The 16827-nt window shown below is 37.7% G+C and overlaps 1 protein-coding gene across 2 annotated transcripts in view; it reads left to right on the plus strand.

Moving 5' to 3' along the window:
- Nucleotides 1-16827, plus strand: part of Xirp2 (xin actin binding repeat containing 2) — a 152848-nt gene that overhangs the window by 105578 nt on the left and 30443 nt on the right. For both annotated transcript variants that reach the window (XM_008849918.3, XM_008849919.1), the window contains exon 3: nucleotides 3019-3156. In XM_008849918.3, the coding sequence (XP_008848140.1) occupies nucleotides 3019-3156 (138 nt within the window). The remainder of the gene's footprint in view (nucleotides 1-3018; nucleotides 3157-16827) is intronic.

Genomic DNA, 16827 nt, shown 5'->3' on the forward strand with positions numbered 1-16827 from the left:
TAAAAATATAATAAAGAACATTTAACATTTCTCATAAATTTTGTTAAATATATAGAAGCAAAGTAAAATAACTGCCATGCCTGAAAATTGCCTCAAATACTTAATCAGTTAGTTCCCCTAAAAGGCTGCTTGTGACTCTCTATACAGTCGGTCCAAATATTGTAAGTGGGAAATCTAGATGTTACAGATTCAGACCCAGACCAAATCCAGTATATCTCAATTATGCCTGAGTATCCAACAATGCTCATTTTCCTTTTGCATTAATTGTCATCTGGTAGTTGGTGACCCTAGATGCATGTCATGCCCATGGAACAGAGCAGTCCTGCACCAGTCCCTAGAAGAGAGGAAGAAGTACATGAATTAAATTGCCAGATTTCACACTGCATACTTTCCTTCCCTTTATCTTTCTTAACACTTACAATAAATCTGTGAGAAATAAATATTGCTCTGCCTGTCTATAAAATAGAAGGTTCAGCAACTTTAGCTTTAATGTTTATCAACACTAGGATTAAAATCACTGTCCATCTTCCCAAATTACGCTGTTTCTATTATGGTCCCATTACCCAAGAAATATTCTTTGTCATTGATTATGAATTACATTTTAAATCGATGACCGTGTAATATATTTATCTAAGTTTAGTGTTAGGTATATCAATTAACTCATTATTATTGACATATCCATTAGATTCCAAATCTTATTTCCAAGCCCAACCCTAAGAAACACAAGTGCAAACAGAAATATTTGAAACAAACAGTCTTAGTTATGTAGTCATTAATAATCACAAAGATTAACTGGAGTATTCAGATCGTGGTGCTAAAGAAGTTGCCATAGGAGTGATTGGTGACACAGTGGTGTCTCTCCAGTTACAGATGCATGCTGCTTCTTAGACAAATCGTGTCTTCTCTACAAGGTGAGCTCAAAGTGGTGTTAGCAGCAGCAGCATTTACCCCTTGCAGGCAACATTGGACCTGTTTCACACACAGTGTCATAGTACCACCAAAAACAGCAGAAAGCAGTGTTAGCACTTCTATGAGAGAGAACCTGCTCAGCACACTTTCATGTGTGCAGTGTGATCAGCTTCCAAAGCAGGATGATGGGAAGGAAAGTAGTGGGCATATCCGTTATTTAATCTACTTGGCAGATGAGAGACAACCTATCCAGCATGAGAACTGTTATTTTTTGATAAATAATTACTAGAAGTGTATCCAGCGTTTGACTTAACTACTAAGGCTAGCAAAATTAATTTGAATAGTTTATGCATTGCTTATAGTTATTTGAAATAATAAGATTCTTAACATTATCTTAATTCCTATAATTTAAAGCTTACGTGCTATTTATATATGATCTATCAAGGAGGCCGTTTATGCAAAATAAAGACAGATGGTACTAAAAGAAATGCTGTGGCCTTAATTCATCCTTCCGTTTCCTCACTCTTTTAAATTTCAAAAGGGATGACATGCTTTCTCATGACATTACACATCTCAAATGGCAGTAATTCATTTGGACTTACATTCAAAATTTGTTAAAGAGTTTCATAGTATGCATGGAATACATAGAAGGGGAGAGCCTCATCTCTTTCCCACAGAGCCAATGTGAGTATTCTGAAACAGCAGACAACTCATGGAAATGGAGAAAAGTGCTAACTTGGTAATGCAAACACTCCAGTATTTGCTAGTAATTTATACAATCCCACATGAGTTTAGTCTCCGATACTCCTGAGTACAGGAAACTCCACTCCTAAAATAAATTTCTCACATCATGTCAATAAGCTCTACTTTTTGGATAAAGATTCTGTGTCCTCGATATCTACCATCTGTGGCATGTGAACCTCAGCTTTTAGGACTTACAAGGTCATAGGCTCTCAGGGCTACTTCTGTTAGGATCAGATCAGACCTCAGAGTCCTGCTGTGGTTGAAATGTCACTAAATCTCCTCCCAGCTGCAAATAGATCTGAAAGCTCCCTGGGCAGGGGACTAGCATGGAGTCTGGTTGCTTGTCAGTTGGCATCCCATCTGGGCTTGTGTGCCTGCTGGGCTGTGAAGGATGTTGAGTCATCAAAATCAAATCCCATGGGCTCCTTTACCCTCCTCTGGCCTGTAGTCTGACAACACTCTCCGGTGCTCTGCAAGTTTCCTCTCATGTTATGTGCTGAAATCAGTTTTCTCATATGAAAAATGCCCTTCTGGATGAGCCTTCTGTTAAGGCCACCTGGTTCTGACATGCCAGTGCCCAAAGCTGAATTCTGAGACATGCCAATTCTTGTGTAAAGTAGCTGCTTTTTCTTGCCTGCTCCCTGGGGCTAGTGGTGGAGACAGACAGATGTGATTCAAATTTCAATGCCCTGGATATGAAAACATAATAAGTTGTGTCACATCTCTAAACTTCAATCTCTGTACTTTAAAATGTAGATAATGGATGTCCATATCTATCAGAATACTGAGAGGTATTAACTGACAGAATACATAAGAATATATTAAAAATAATCCTTGAGCACTGTGCCTCCAACAGCTATTTTTAATGATATTCATCATTTAACATAGGGGATATTTTATGGTACTTTATTTTGTTCATCCTAAATAACTGAAATAAATGTTGGTGTTACTGAAAATGATTCTTGATAACGTGTTACCTACACTGATATTTGAGATTTAGTGACAGCTTTATTTTGGGTTACATTTTATTTCATTCTCCTAATATCCATCAGTCATCTAGTATATTATTAGAGGAATATATTCTTAATATTATTTTCTAGACGCCAACGTTTATACAAAATAGGGTGAAATTACTCAATATTTTGAAGATTCATTATATGAAAACATTGGTAAATGGGAAAACAACATGGAAAGACTATTTTTACTAAAGTTTTTAATAAATGCTTATGGAAATGATTGTGTGGGTTAACATCCTTTTTAGTGTTCCACCCAGCAATAATGGTTAACTATTATGGGAAAAATAACCTGAACATCCCATCTATATAGGTGAAAAACTGAATTATCCTCTTTCTTAAATCACCTTAGGCCATGGAGGAATCAGAAGTATGCACAGTGCCTGGTGGTTTGGCCAAGGTGAAGAAACGATTTGAAAAGGATGGAATGACTTTGTCCTGTAATACATTTTCTGAGTACCAGTATCAACACCAGAACAGATCTGAGCAGGTAAAGCCATGGTGGGTAATGGGCAAATCATTCACAGTTGAATTGCTCTTGCCAATGTAAAAACTTTCTTCTTTAGTGGTAGAATTATTTTCATTACTCATTGTAAAATTGATATACAGAAAATCATCTTTAAGCAAATTGACATGTTGGTTTACTTATTTTGAACATTTTGCCAAGTAAGTCTTGCTGGTCTGTTCTCCTCTGTTGCCATGTTTCGGATATAATCGAAAGTTAAATAGCAAAAGTTAGTCAACAAGTAAATAGAAATGCTGAGAGCAACGCTTGTGCTGAGCCTCTGCTTCTGTGTTATAATTCATGGCAAACTATTTGTTGGTTGTTTGCATAGATGGAATAAGAAGCATTATTCAGCTGTTTATTGTGGGGAGTTTTGTTTTGTTTTCTTTAAAATCATCAAACATTGAGTAGCAGAACCCAGATGTTACATAAAACCACATAATATGACTTCTGTTTTATAAAATTTTTCCCATTTCATTGCTTCAGTATCATATATCACCAAATTTATTCATGAGCTATAATGGTTTTTAAATGTGAGAATCTAAGCAGTAAAACTCATACAGTGGAGGTTGGCACTCAGAAAAAGCACAGCTTCAGTCCTGTGTCCTCCATGAGGAAGGAAGTAACTGGGAATGAAATTTTGTAATAGGAAATAAAATGTGCTGCCTTTTTTTTTTTTCTTAATGAAGTAATGGGGTGTTATATGTGGCCAGGGAATAGGGAACAGTGCACATGGAATGATTAAAGTCTAATACTTGCAAAGTTGTTTTTTCTTCCAGTTTTATTTGAAGAGTGGAAATGCTCAGTATAGCAACCTCAGTATATTTATGGCTTTGTGTCTTTCTAATGTTGCCTGAGGGTACATAATGAGTAGAAAGTAAGACACACTGTACCTATGATTTCATACACAGCAGTCACAACATAGGAGATTAAATCAAATGCAGATGAGTATGTTTACTTGAAATTAGTAAAAAGATATAAAATAAAATTTTAATGGCTTAAGTAAAAATTTCTCACAGAAATAGCAAGGATGTGTTTATAAACACTTTACCATTCAGGAATATCATGTTATGAACTTTCAGGCTTGGAGGTTCATAAATCAGAGTTCAGCCTCCTTCTCTGCCACTTACCTGCTGAATGATGTAGGCCCAGGGCCTCTGTAATGCTAAATTCTCCCCTGGGAGACCAGCACATGGGCTCTCTCACCTCCCAGGCCCATGCTGTCCTCATACTTGACCACAAAAAAAATAACACAAAGCATTCTAAGCTACAGTTTGGGGAATAAAGATATTTATTTGGGCTTGCCAACAAAATTTATGCTATACAGGAAGGGGTCACTTACAAACGCATGGATGCCCATGGGCCCTTTCCCCTACATCTCTGCTGAGCTTTTGAGATTTGCCACCGCCAGCACCCTACCAAGATGGCAACCACCCACTGCTTCCAGGCTTCCTCTCTGTCTGCCCTTAGTCCCTCCCCCTCGGGTAATTGAAGCTGACTGATTGGGTGGGAGGGGTGATTATCTCTAGTTCTCTTGGAGGACATGCCTATCCAACAGCCTCCTTCATGGGTATATGCTCTTTGCAGTGCCATAAGGTTTTCCTAACATGCGTAGAGGGGCCTGTGCTTAGTTTAACACATTATTGTCTCCATCCCAAAATTCTTGATAACACTTGAGCAAATTGTGACACATTTTCATTTTGTCTGAATGTCTGTATGATTGTGGAATTATAGCTATATTTAGTAACATACATCAAATCTGTAATCCACTCAAGCCTCACCTTCAAATGAATAGTAGAGGAAAACTGGATTGCCAGTATCATAAGGTCTAATATGTGTCTAATATGGCAAAGAGTAAATTAGGAGAAAGTATCTCCTTTTCTGTCAAGCTTAGCATCAGTCAAGATTCCAGGGTTGCATAGGAACATTGCAAGTTCACAAAATGCAGTCATGTAGAAGACAAGTTTGATTTAAGTTTGGAGAATTGTGCAAACCAGATGACATGATGTTAGTAGATGAAAATCAACCATAGTAAGGGTGCTTATATCAGGAGAGTCGGCAAATATGGCCTTTTTCTAGTAATCAGAGACAGATGTTAGAGTCAGAGCACTTGGATGCAAGTTCTTAATCTTTTAGTTATCTGTGCAACACTAAACAATGTCTTTAACTTCTATATGCCTTGATTTTTTCCTTTATAAAGTCAAGATTATAGTAATATCCAGCTGGCGTTTTTATTTTTTGAAGCAAATTAGATTCCATAGTGACTAAAATAATGTCTAGGAGCTGGGGAGATGGCTCAGTGGATAAGAGCACATACCTCTCTTTCAGAGGACCAAAATTCAGTTCAGAGAACCCAGGTAAAGCATCTTACAACTGCCATTGTCACTGCCCTCATATGCACAAACAAACACACCACACACACACACACACACGCACACACACACGCACACACACACACACACACACACACACCCCACAATCAAACATTAAAAAAAAAATCTTTAAAAACAGACAAAATCTAGACCACCTAAGTACTACACGAAAGTTTTGGTGGTGGTGTTTTTTTCTTGTTTGTTTTTTGACAGGGTCTCCCTAGCCTCAGTCTGCATGGAAATCATGATGTGAGTCAGCTGGCCTTGAACCCACAGAGATCCACCTGCCTCTGCCTCTGGAAGGCTGGGATTAAAGGCAAGTGCCACCATGCTCGGCTGTTGTTATTGTTTTTAACTATCCCCTTTAATCACATTTCTTCTTCCTCCCCCAGTCTCATTCCCTCTGGGGAATGATCGTGTTCTCACTCGGCATGACTAAGAACCCTTCTCCCAAGAGAAAGAAAGAAAAAGAAAAAACCCCAGTCATTTTACATTGTCCTGATTTTGAATGGAACATCCGTGTTCATACTTGAACAGACTTCTTGGCCATAGGATGTGGAAAAGAGAAAAAATAAACCCAAATCACTTTACGTTGTCCTGATTTTGAATGGTGCACCCATGTTCAGACTTGAACAGACTTCTTGGCCATAGGATGCGGAGTGACTTAGGCCCCTGCACCTTGTCTACCTACATGGAAGTTCTTTGTGAAACACCAAAGTAAATGGAAGGACTAAAAACCACATACTGATATCAGCTTTCTCTAGAACTGTAGTGATCACTCGAGACTGCAATTTCATTATCTGTCTTTAGATACAGCAGTAACACCTGATGAGTCCCAAGAAAAGAATAAGTCTTAGCTATTACAATGCAATTTAGTTATAAAAGAAAGCCATACCTTATCGGTATAGCCAAACTAGTAGGAAACATTTGTTGAATGCCCACCGCATACAGATGTCTGTGAGAGATTTAAAGAAGTCATTTAACCTTAAAATAGAAAAGCTTCAATTTCCATCTTGATTGGGAATTTGAGATAAATTTCAAATTTGATTTTAGAGGGAAAAATGGAAAAATAAGTCTGAAATTTCACTTACACATTTTAAACAATCAAAATGCATTCTAAAAATTTCTTCTTTTATCAGTAGAAAGGGAGGACAACATGTTTGTCAATAGATAGGTAGTTAATTGTCTTTGCATAAAATATTGTCAACTCAGATTCATATAGTGTTGGCAATTATTTTGATTATTGAAAGTGATTGAGCTGTATCTTCCTGCTAAGCCTTCCTTTGGTCAAAAGTATTTATTTGGTGACATACAGTAACTAACGTTAATTTGGAAACCAAATTTAATTAGGGTTTAAAAAAGAACACTTGTGTTAGGTTTCTGACAATATTTAATGTCACAGTTAGTAATGATTTCATTAATTGTAATAAGTCCAATCTGCCCCTTTCCCTCCTAATTTATTAAAGTCAGATGTTCAAGGTAATTGGCTATTTGGTAACAGTCTGTCTCAGAGATCAGCAGTTGGAATAAACAAGGTTTGAGAGAAGAGCTGTCTCTGAGATTAAAGATCTCTTATGATTGCTTTATACCTACTGAAAATAGAAAAGAGAATCATTAGTTATTTTTTGTAACAAAATATCTAACATAGCAAACTTATGAAAGGAAATACTGTTTTGGTTAGTGGTTCCAGGGATTTTAGTCCATTGTAGTAGGGAAGTCAAGAGAGGTGGCTTGGTCTGTGGCAGGAGACTGCTGCTTCTCACATTGTGGTACATCATGAATCAGACAGCTCAGAATTGGAACCAAGTAGATATGACCATTAAAGACCCATACTCATATCATCATGACTACCAACAATCCTCTTCTGATAGGTAGGCCATATCCCATAGGTTCTATATTCTCCCCCAAACAGTGCCAGTAGTTGGAAAAGAAGTGTCCAAACATATGAGCCTGTGAATCACATTCACACCATAGCAGGGGGTATCAGACATAGGAACATTCATTTGTGCAAGAGATGTTAAATAAGACAGTGCCTCATTTTCGTTTGCTAGCCTAGTCCTGCTATATGGCTCTGTCTAACAGCAGCCTCACTGTTGGCCTGTGCATTAGCTATGTGAAAATAAGAGAAAGGAGTCACCCTGAGTCCCTGGGAGAAGACAGGTAAGTGGTAGGGCAAGTTCAGCTTCTTACAAGAATAGGGTGGAGGAAATGCTTGGTGGCACACTTCTGTGATCCTTGGACTGTAGAAGTTGAAGCAAAAGATCACAGGTTTGAGGTCAGCCTAGTTTTAAGGCAAGTTGCCAGCTATATAATGAGATACTATTTCAAAACACAAAGAAACAAACAAGAATACAGTGGAGAATCTTGATTCGGTTGCCCTCCAATTAGTGCTAATTTTAAACAGAACTCAAGTAGATTATGATTTTCAGAACAACCATTATTGCTTCCTATAGGAAGGATTAGCATCCAACCCTCTCAATGGGATCTGAGAAGCTCCACATGTCTCCTGTTGATATTTATTTCAAAAATATCCTATCAGCCTTTTAAAATTTTTATTTTAGGGCTGGGTGTGGTAGCACACACCTTTAATCCCAGGATTCCAGAGGCAGAGGCAAGCAGATCTATGTGAATTCAAGCCTAGCCTGGTCTACAAAGTGAGTTCCAACCAGCTGAGGCTACAGAGAAACCCTGTCTCAAAAAGATCTTTTTTTTTTTAATTTTAGGAATAGTCTTCAGCATTCTCTGTATCAGTGAAAAGCAGTTGTGCCTTCATACTACAAAGCAAAGGATTACTTAATGGAATATTCTTTATTCATTCACTACAACAGACTCTGGGAGGAACATCCTAAAAATTTAGTTCTCACAACCTTAAAAGAAGGCCTCAAATATACTGAAGCAGATTCTGAAATAAATATGTAATGGAAGAGAAGCTTCCATTGCCTCTGCTGAATCCACTATCATGTGTCCAGTCTATGGCTACTGTCTGAGTCTTAGAGATTTCATTTTCTTCTTTTCCTTGTTTAGTAGATTCATTAACATGACTTGCAAGTCATAAAATTCACCCACTTTATGGGTACAACTCAGTGACCATTGTTCTAGTTTGCTTTCTATTGCTGTGATAAAAGTAACATTGACTAAAACCTACTTGGGGAGGAAAGGATTTATTGGACTTATAGCACCGTCCATCATCAAGGGAAGCCAAGGCAAGAACTCAGGGCAGGAACCTGGAGCACAGACCACAGAGGAATGCTGCCTACTGGCTTGCTCTCTGACCCATGCTCAGCCTGCTTATCCAATACAGGACCACCCGCCCAGAGGTGGCATTATCCACAGTGGTCTGGGCCCTCCTATGTCACTCAGAAATCAAGCATTAGATGCCCCACAGACATGGCCACCGATCACCCCAGTGGAGGTAATTTCTCAGTTGAGGTTCCCTCTAACCAGGTATGTCAAGTTGACAACTAAAGCTATCCAGCACAGTCATTCAGGTATCTGCAGTCATTAAATGTCAGTGCAGTCTACTTTTAAAATATGTGCCATCCCTCAAAAAAGAAAACTTGAAGCCCTCACACTGGTCTAGTGTATCATGCCATCTTCTCAAACTCAGGATCTGGCTTCCATCTTCTTATGTGAATTTCTTCTTCTTCATCTTTGCCCCATTTTGTGTAGCATTAAGGAACTGTGTATTCATTGGCAAGCCTGGGAAGCCTCTTTTTTTGGAAATTGTTTGGCTTTCTTTTTTAAGTGAATTGGAATGGAACAGAAGGGGCTATGCTCTTGGACATGCTCGGTGCAATGGAGCACCTGGGCAATTTATGCCTATGGAATTGTTGCAGTGAACCATAGCAGGAGTCAAAAACATCTCCAACCTTCACCCTGCTACCAGCCCAGATGTTCTGGGTAATAGCATTTATTTTCTACTTACATCTGCTATTGCAAAAATGCAAATGTAAACATTTGTGCTGTAAAAGATTACGTGGGCTTGGAGCAATCTCTGGACAATTGTAGGTTGATAGAAAACATTTCTGACAGCTTTCAGCAGATAAAATCTGACAGTTGCATGTTTTGATTTTATAAAGGTGGCCTATAATAATTTTCTAGCAAACCAAATATATTTATATCAGTTAAATGTTCACATTGTGGTGTTTCTCATATGTCCTTTTAAACTCCCTAGAGTTTATGCCACATACACTATTTTCAAGGTCACAAATAACTATTAGCAGCTCTAACCTGACCTAGATCTCTATTGCCACAAAAGGCTATGGCCAAGAGGATTTTGTATTCTCTTTTAGTTATGTGTGTTATTTCTAAATGACTAATATAACTTAAAATAACAATGCTAAAAATGAAGAAGCCCAGAATAACTGTTGGCCTTGTGACTCCAGAGTCAGCCAGCCTGGGCTACATTATAGCCCCTTAACTTAACCACCCTTTTTGGTTTACATTGTGCTGCTATAGATAATTTCACAGACTGGTTCATTTAGAATGAGCAGAAATTTATTTGTTCACAGTGCTGGAGGCTGGGAGGTGTAACATCAAGCAAGGTACAGGTGTTTGATAAGGATCTTCTTGGGCATGTTAACATGCGTACAACAAGAGCATGAGAGAGAAGGAGAGGAAGAAGAAGGGGAGAAAGAGACAGAAAAAAGAGAGGAAAAGGAGGAAGGGTAGGAGGGAGGAAGTCCTTTGTTTACTAAGTTAATATGTGTGACATTTTACTAAGGGTAATTATTCTTGACTTGGAGTATGATTTGTTAAATCTTCGTGCATGTATATGGGCACAAAGAAGCTGCCTTGCAACTTGACGTTCTTGTCAGTTCTTTCTTTAGTGCTAGGAAAAAAATTTCTTACAAACTACAGAAATGATTAGAAATTAGCTTAAAATGGGCACAATTGTATATGCCTTGGGCATCTGTTGTGGAATACTCAGAAACTCTACTGCATGCATAGTTTAAAACTGAAGATAGCAGGTCTTCCTTTGTGGAAAAAGTGCTTAACCACACCTAAGAAATGAGAAAGAAGAGGAACTCAACCTCTTTGAAAGCAGAGTAGAGGAGTAAGCAAAAAGCCTCCTTTGTGCAGGCATAGCATGTCTCCAGGATGCCACTGTGAATGGAGTTTGCTTTTTTTTTTTTTTTTTGGTCTCTTTGAGACAGGGTCTCCTTGTAGCTCCAGCTGTCCTGGAACTCACTATGTAGACCAGACTGGCCTTGAGCTCACAAAGTTCTGCCTGCCTCTGCTTTCCAAGTGCTGGGATTAAAAGCGTGCGGCACCAGGCCTGGCCCCTGGAGTTTGCTTTTTAAGTGGAGACAAATGAATAGCCTAGCATTTGCTTTTGAAGACCACTTTGTTCTTAGTATTGTGACAAGATGCATGAGAAGAAGATAATGTAATTAATAGGTAAATCAAATCAGGTAGACGAGAAAAGGCTATACTCTTTAAATGAATGAAGAGGAAAAATAGAGGGGATTTGGTTTTTCCTATTTCTATTAATATTGAAATTGCTGCATTGCGCTTTATGATTTCTCAACACATTTTAGTTGATGGAAAAGAAAAGAATTTGTGAGGAAAAGAAGCTACCTTGTATCCTCTTCTGGTTTATGCAGTTGGAACAACAAAGATGTTTCTAGTGTTGTCTTGATAAATACATGTGTTTGTTTCATACACAAGTTCATTATGTACAAATATTACAAAATAAGGGGCAGAGAGCTTTCTTTTCATGTCACACAGAAGAAGGAGTTTTCCTGATCATTTTCGAGGTAGGTCAGAAAAGGTGTTTGAACCTCCTATAGCCTGAGTGATCATAGCAGCATCTCAGCCTGATCTCACGGAAACAGCCCAGTCCTTGTCCTCAAGAGGAACATAAACAGGGCTTATATGCAGGCTGCCTATACCAGGTTCACTCGGTTAAAAATTAAAACTAATGACAAAACTTCTACTGTTTTTCCCCATTTCCCTAATCCAGTCCATTAACTTGTTCGTCCTCTATAGCTTTTTCAGTGTCTCTGGCCATCATGAGCTTTGGTGATGAGAAGAACACAATAAGATTAACATTTTAGAGCTGACTCACAGTCAGAAGGCCAAGAGTTTACTAAGTCAAGCTCAATGGCCACGCCAATTATCATCTGTACTACTCATGTGGCCAGATCTGCAGAAGCCACTGTATGCAGACTCAGTTCACTGATTATTAAGTGCACATCTCAGTTCCTGGCTATGCCGTATAGCCAACCAGCATTGCTCTACACAGCTCACTCAGATTTTCCTTTCAGTTTAGAATAAAGTAAAAATTCTAGCTCCCATGCACTGATGTTTTTCTCTGCTCTTGTATTCAGAACTCTGCCAGACTCACGGGGGTCTGCTTCCTCAGTGCCTTTCCCAGCTGCGGCCCTCCTGCAGTACTGTAGTACAGCTGTTTACACGGTTACTCAGTCTCCCTACATGTGTCTCCCCTTTTGCTCACATTCAACTTCCTGTAACCCTTTAGCTAGGATCCTGTGACACTTTCTAAATAGAAACTGAATCCAAAAATTATGTTATAATAAAAGTTCTTTTGCTCAATTTATAAAGTAAATTAGCTGTACTTAATACTTCTTGAACCAACTGTGGGGAGGGGGAAGGGGATTAAAATTACATGTCAAACTACAATGGCACTCCTATTTCTCAGGACTGAAGTACCTTTTCTATGAGCCTAGATAAACCACTAATTCTTCCCTTGTCTGTGTTAGGACCTGAGAGAGATTAATCTATCTAAAAACTCACTCCCACTCCTCACAGTGCCTTATTAGCTTTTCTCCTCCAATTTTCTTGGGTTGAGCCCCAGAATGCACTGGTAAATGGGTTTCTATGAGTCTTCTGTCTGATGTTCCTGCTTTTCTTGGGACCAGAAGCAAGTAATCTATTTGTCCATTCAAACTTCCTGACATGACACCTTCAACTCCTCCCTGACTGTATAAGGATTTATAATCAAATCATCCTCTTCTGGGCTGGGGCTGGGACTCTCAATATAAATTTGGGCATTAAGGCTCATTTCTACTTCAACTTATGTAGTAGAATTCCCTGGATAGTCTGGTTAGTTCTGGCTTGATAATTTTAGAGTATGTGTAGCTCTCTGGGTCAATCTTTTGTTTGTTTGATTGGTTGGTCAATTGGATTTTATTTGTTTATTAATTGTTTACTTGTTTGCCTGTGTGTGATGGTGTTTCATGTAGCCTAAGCTGGCATCTAACTCACTATGTAGCCAAGGCTATCCTTGAACTCCTGATCTTCTTGCCTCCATTTCCCAAGTGCATATGCACTGTGCCTGGTGTTTTTGAGTCACTCTGATGTGCAGCAAGAGTCATCCTGATGTTCTCAGCCAAGGTTTGTTATTCCTGTGTTGACCTCTTTTGTTTTAATGTGAGGCTTTCTACCCACTCTGTCCTCTTCTGAGAGCAGAGCCTTCCTGCTCATGTGGTCATTTCTCATGAGATGTCTGTTACAGTCAAAAAATAGAACATGTGGCTCTGAAAAAGTGAAGATAGCAAGGCTTTAAAGAAACTGGTGAAAGTGTAAACATCAATCAGACAGAAAACAACCAATTCATGTGAACCCAGACCCAGCTAACATTTTTCTTAATGATAAGCCATATTGAAATAGTAGGTTTTATACCCAGATGATGTATTAGAATATTTAAATGAATTAAGCGATAAAGTGATAAAATTAAAGATATGTTTAAAGTATCAAAATAAATTAAACTAGAACCAATAAAATGGATAAATTCATTAGATTATTAAATTAGTATTCCAAGAATTAATTAAAATGTAGATTTCACTAATTCATTATTGCCATCTTTTATTAAAAATTTATTTTCATAGCATTATATAATCTATGTACTTAATGTCCCTTGGATTTGTATATTTATATATTTGTGAAAGACACAGAGCTTTACTTAATTATAAGTGAAAAACTTTGTGAAATAATGCAGTAAAGATGTCCACAGACATTTGGATCTTTAAATAACTAAACCAATATGTAGTCTTTCCCTGGGATACAAGGTGTGCTCATAAAATGTAGTAAGATGGTCTTCTGTGATCCTTTAACATCAATCAGATTACTTTATAACCATGCACGATAACTCACAACCTCTGCTGTCCCCAGATGAAGTTGATGGTAATTGCTAACTGCCTGCTGAGGCATGACTGTAAAGTCTCAGTCACGGTCCCTTGGCGATTTGCCATTTCAGCTTTGTGAGGCAGAACCTGTTGGTGTATGAATTATCCCGCTGGAGCAGAGAAGGGCTAAGTCTTCCCTCCCCTTGGGAACACCACAGGTCATTCCAGCACCTCATTGTATAAGGAAACTCATTCCCGTCTACAATGTAGAAACTGACTCTTTTGTGGAAACTCCATCTTCCTGGCGAAATAGTGCATCGGTGTGGTGCATTCATTCAGTGTTAGTTCCATTACTGTTTTGAAAAATGTAAATGAAAAAATAAATGAACTCATCTTCTTGGTGGCTTAAAGGAATTTAGAATTGTTAATACATGTAGGATACAGTAGCTGGTACAAATAGGCCTAAGTAGAACTGAATTGCAAAAAAAAAAAAAAAATCTTAAATTGGTTGCTTTTCTTTCCTTTCTGCAATTCATCTCATTCATTCCTCCAAATAGAATTTGTAGGAGCAATGCCTACCCCAATCAGTGGAGTCCCACCATTGCAGCTCCTCTTCCTCGTAATGGTATTGTGAACCTGCTGTTTCTATAGACCTATTTCTTCCTATAGAATACATTTTCAATTTCATTCAGAGCAGATAAACACACTTACATTTACATCTTTTACTCCTTAAAGTAAAATGAATCCAGGATTGATTTAGCAAGGAAGAAGGGCTGTGTTCTCACAGCGTCTAAGCTGGGGAAGCAACGCCTGAGTCCCCTTCTCAAACATAAGATTATAGCAGAATGGCCTCTCCGCATTTGACCAGATATTTTCAAAAGTATTGGATGTTGATAAATATGTGAAATACATAATTGAATTCTGTATCTCTTATGAGAGAGAATGGGCTTTTAGGAAAAGTTAAAATGGAATTTTATTGCTTCTATCTAAAAACTCAGAATAACTTAGAAATATGAATAATCTTTTTGTATAACCATACTGAACATAATTTTCAAGTATATGGAATAACATTTTCTAATATATTAAACTTGCTGTGTTTTCACATTTTTAATAGAATAGCAAGCTTTACAATTTCAGTGCTTACATTTTGTAAGAAGCAATGAAAATATAGCAACATAGGAAACCGTTAACATTATAAGATCATTATGCTTTAGAATTTAGTGAAATCTGCAAAATGTTTTTTTCACATGGTTACTTTTATATTAAAAAAAGTGTTTTTTCTAAGTATTTGACAGAGGATATTATTAGCTGTTTCTGCTATATTTCTGAGTTTGTATTTCTCAAAATAACTCCTTCCTCGATGGTCTTTGAAGATGATTGGGTAGAGTCAAGCTTGCCTAGTCTTTGAATGTTCATTTAGTTATTTATTTGCATATTTACAAACAAATTATCATGCTAAAAAAAGCTGAAAGAACACAAAGTCTGAGAAAAGAGAGAGGCACTAAGAGGTTCTGTCTTTAGCATGACGTTGTAGAAAGATGTTGGATCATCTTCATTTTTCTAGCTTCTTCATAAATCTAAGCATCATGTCAAGAGAGTAAGATTGTATCTTCTAATGGCCTTTTCCTGGGGCTAATTCTTTATCCCTCTCTCCTGAGTGATCTATCTAGAGTAAGGAACAAGTTGTTCATTTCTTTCTAAATGAAGAATGGATGGATACTAATTCATCTCCTGTTCCACCAGGAGAATAGGGCATAAAATATACCAACCACTCAATCAATACAAACAGAAGTCAAGTTCACTTGACCTTACTTGTCCTTGGGCAAATACCAATATCCTGTAGAGACATGAATGCATCCTGATATAGTATCTGAAATGCAATCCTAGTCCTCAGCATACAAGTTACAATAGTCTAGCACCGCAATTCAACATACTGTAATACTTAGAAGAATTTTGGCAAAAATGTTCAGGGCTTCAGCGAAGCTTCTATTGTAGGCTGTAGTTCTGTTCATGAGTCTTTTATCATTAACATTGTTTATCATTATTTTAAATTCTGTTTTTCTTTTTAATATAAAATAAAATTTTCTTTTTCCCCTCTAGTCATTTCCTTCTTTTACTCACATTTCAGGTCTTACTATATAGGGATTATAATAATTAGAAATTGTACCAGCAATTCTGTACTTTAATTAATTGCACACTCATGCTGACTACTCCACTTACTGTGTTAAAATGTTAAAATATTAGTTTAGTTGGGTGTTGCTTAGTGAATTACAATTATGGCATATTTTTCTGTGTGATTGCTTGCTTACTTGGTTGATATTTTTTTTAACTTCTACCAAAACTTTATTGAGAATTTCATATATCTATATAAGGTGTTTTGATCAAATTCATGCCCACTCCCTCCCCTCCAATATTCCCCCCTCTGAAGAGGTAACCCTAAAATCTTTTAAGGATTAGATACAAGCTTCAGGACAGAGTCACATATAAAACCCAGGCTTGTCTCAAACTCATAATCCTGCTTCAACCTCCAGAGTGCTGGGATTACAGGTACTTGTCAGCACATCCAGCTACTTTTTTTTAATTGCATGTTAGAGCTCTCTTCATTTTCTTTTGCTTATTAAGTTGATATGCAATCAGTGTGTCCAAAGCAAGAATTTTCCTGAAAGTGGACATTATATAGCATATTGGCCTCATGCATTGCCTAGGCCAACATTCCATTGGAGGCACTCATTCCATTGTCTCCTTCAGTGCGTTCCCAACCTCTGCATCAGCAGCTAACCAACGAGGATTCTAAGTAAGGCTGGAATGAATTATGACTTTTAACCTGATTTGTCACTTTATTTGCTGACAGTTTCAGCCATAGCCCAGCACTCCTGTCTGTAGCTATAAGCTCCTTCCAGCCTCCAAGCTGCTAGTAAGTACGTTCACCAGGGTAAATACAGCTAATCACCCTTGCCATTTCCCAGCTTTTCCTTATTTTTAAAGAAAACCCAGTAATCAAACTAATTCATTTCTAGTTATAATTAATATTTATCCTACAATGGTTTGTTTGCACCGACAACCTTGAAAGTGTATAAGAAAGTCAAATTTTCTTCTTTGTTTTTTATTGTTTAAATTTTATATAAGGATTAGAATGTCATTTTATTCAATGAAAAAGACTGATGACCATGAAGACTCGGGGGGGGGGGGGGGCA

This window comes from Nannospalax galili, unplaced genomic scaffold (assembly GCF_000622305.1).
Source record: "Nannospalax galili isolate Female #2095 unplaced genomic scaffold, S.galili_v1.0 scaffold165, whole genome shotgun sequence".
Classification (NCBI taxonomy): Eukaryota; Metazoa; Chordata; class Mammalia; order Rodentia; family Spalacidae; genus Nannospalax; species Nannospalax galili.